General features: G+C 62.9%; 1 protein-coding gene across 1 annotated transcript in view; it reads right to left on the reverse strand.

The window, feature by feature from the left end:
- Positions 1–849: 849 nt before the first annotated feature.
- PFL1_06183 (uncharacterized protein) overlaps positions 850–1821 on the reverse strand; it is a gene marked incomplete at both ends in the record, with an annotated part of 1536 nt that continues 564 nt past the window's right edge. The window contains one exon of the mRNA XM_007883722.1: positions 850–1473. Within this exon, the coding sequence (XP_007881913.1) occupies positions 850–1473 (624 nt within the window). The remainder of the gene's footprint in view (positions 1474–1821) is intronic.

Below are 1821 nucleotides of genomic sequence, written 5' to 3' on the forward strand. Positions count from 1 at the left end.
TAGGTAGGTAGGTCGGTCGTCGTCGTCGACGACGACGACGACGACGACGACGACGACGACGACGACGACGAACGAAGGAAGGTAAGGTAGGTAGGTAGTAGAGAGAGAGAGAGAGAGAGAGAGAGAGAGAGAGGGCGAGAGAGTTGGTGTTGAGGTGACTGCCAGGCTGGCGCGGTGGGAGGCCAGCGGCAGCCAGCTGGCAACCGGAAGTCTGCTCGCCGGCTCTCCTGACGGTGGGTGCGTGCGTGCGTGCAACTCCCCAGGCTAATTCACGCTCCTTGCCCTCTCTCAACTCATTAAAAAATAGAGCTTCCAGGCTCGGCTTGGCTAGGCTAGGGGGCAGGCAGCCGGCCACGCAGAACAAGAAGAATCAGATTATTCATAATCTTGGAATTTCCAAGCCTGCGTACAGGACGCAGGGGCGGTGGACGGGCCACCTGCCGGAACGGATCTGGCTTGGCCGACAGGCGCCCCGACGTTTCGGAGGCGACACCTGGCTCGGTACATGTGTGTGCTACCCCGCCGCCGCCGCGCGGCCACAGGCGAGTCTCTACCGTCGCAGCGAGCTTACGGTCGTCTTCGTCTAAAAAGCAGGCATTCAATTTCCGTCGAGGGGTCACACAAGACAGCGACGAGGGCCGATCAAGACGCTCAAAGGGACACGGAACAAAGGGAGCAAGCCAAGACCGAAATCCGACATTGGGCCCGCCTCGGCGACGATGTCGTCGCAGGAGCCCGACCCTCCGTCGATCGCTCCGCTTTCGTGCAACGCTCGGGCCTTGCTGCCGGGCACTTGTGGGGATCGGGCGCGTACGCATGCAAGCCTGGCAGGGATAGTACCCGGGTCCTTCAGATGCGGCCAGCCTCCTTGAGCTTGGAGACGAGCTCGGCGACGTCGGCGACCTTGGCGCCGCCTTCGCGCTTTGGTGGCTCGGCCACCTTGATCGTCTCGTGTCGCGGCTTGACGGCGTCCTCGAGGCCGAGCTCCTTGAGCGTGTACTTCTTGAAGGGCTTCTTCTTGGCCTTCATGATGTTGGGCAGCGAGGCGTAGCGCGGCTCGTTGAGCCTGAGGTCGGTCGTCATGACAAACGGAAGCTTGGTCTTGACGATGCCGAGGCCGCCGTCAATTTCGCGGGTCACTTGCGCCTCGGCGCCCTTCTCCACCTTGCCGCCGGGGAACTCGAGCTTGCTGGCGTACGTTGCCTGGGGCCAGTTGAGCAGTCCCGCAAGCATCTGGCCGGTCTGGGAGGCGTCGTCATCGATGGCCTGCTTGCCCATAATGACCAGTCCAACCTCCTCCTCCTCGCCCGCCTTCTTGACGATCTCGGACAGGATCTTGGAGACACCCAGGGGCTCGAGGGGCCCAGCGAGGGCCTTGTCCGGAATCTCGACGTGAATGGCGTCGTCGGCGCCCATGGCCAGAGCGGTGCGCAGAACATCGGCAGTCTTCGGCGGACCGGCAGAGACGACCGTCTGCGGAGGGGCCGGGACGGGGTCAAGGCATCACGGGATAAGAGCAAGTCAGCTTCTGCTCCTTGGGCGCCTGCAGATGAGACGATCAGGCCAGGCGCCGGCAACGGAACCTTGCGAGCACTCACGATCCTCGTGACATCGTCCTTGTGCTTTTCCTTGAGCCTGACGGCCTCCTCGACGGCAATCTCATCGAACGGGTTCATGCTGAACTTGACATTCTGGTCGACGCCCTTGCCGCTGAGTCGGAGCACGGTATCCTTGACGCTGCAGAGCGGCGCGCGGGCGAGGCGAGGCGCGGAAGGGAGGTCGGGAGGAGTGACGTCGAGCCGTCGTCGCAGTTCAAGTCGA

This window comes from Pseudozyma flocculosa (genome assembly GCF_000417875.1).
Source record: "Pseudozyma flocculosa PF-1 unplaced genomic scaffold scaffold00024, whole genome shotgun sequence".
NCBI lineage: Eukaryota > Fungi > Basidiomycota > Ustilaginomycetes > Ustilaginales > Ustilaginaceae > Pseudozyma > Pseudozyma flocculosa.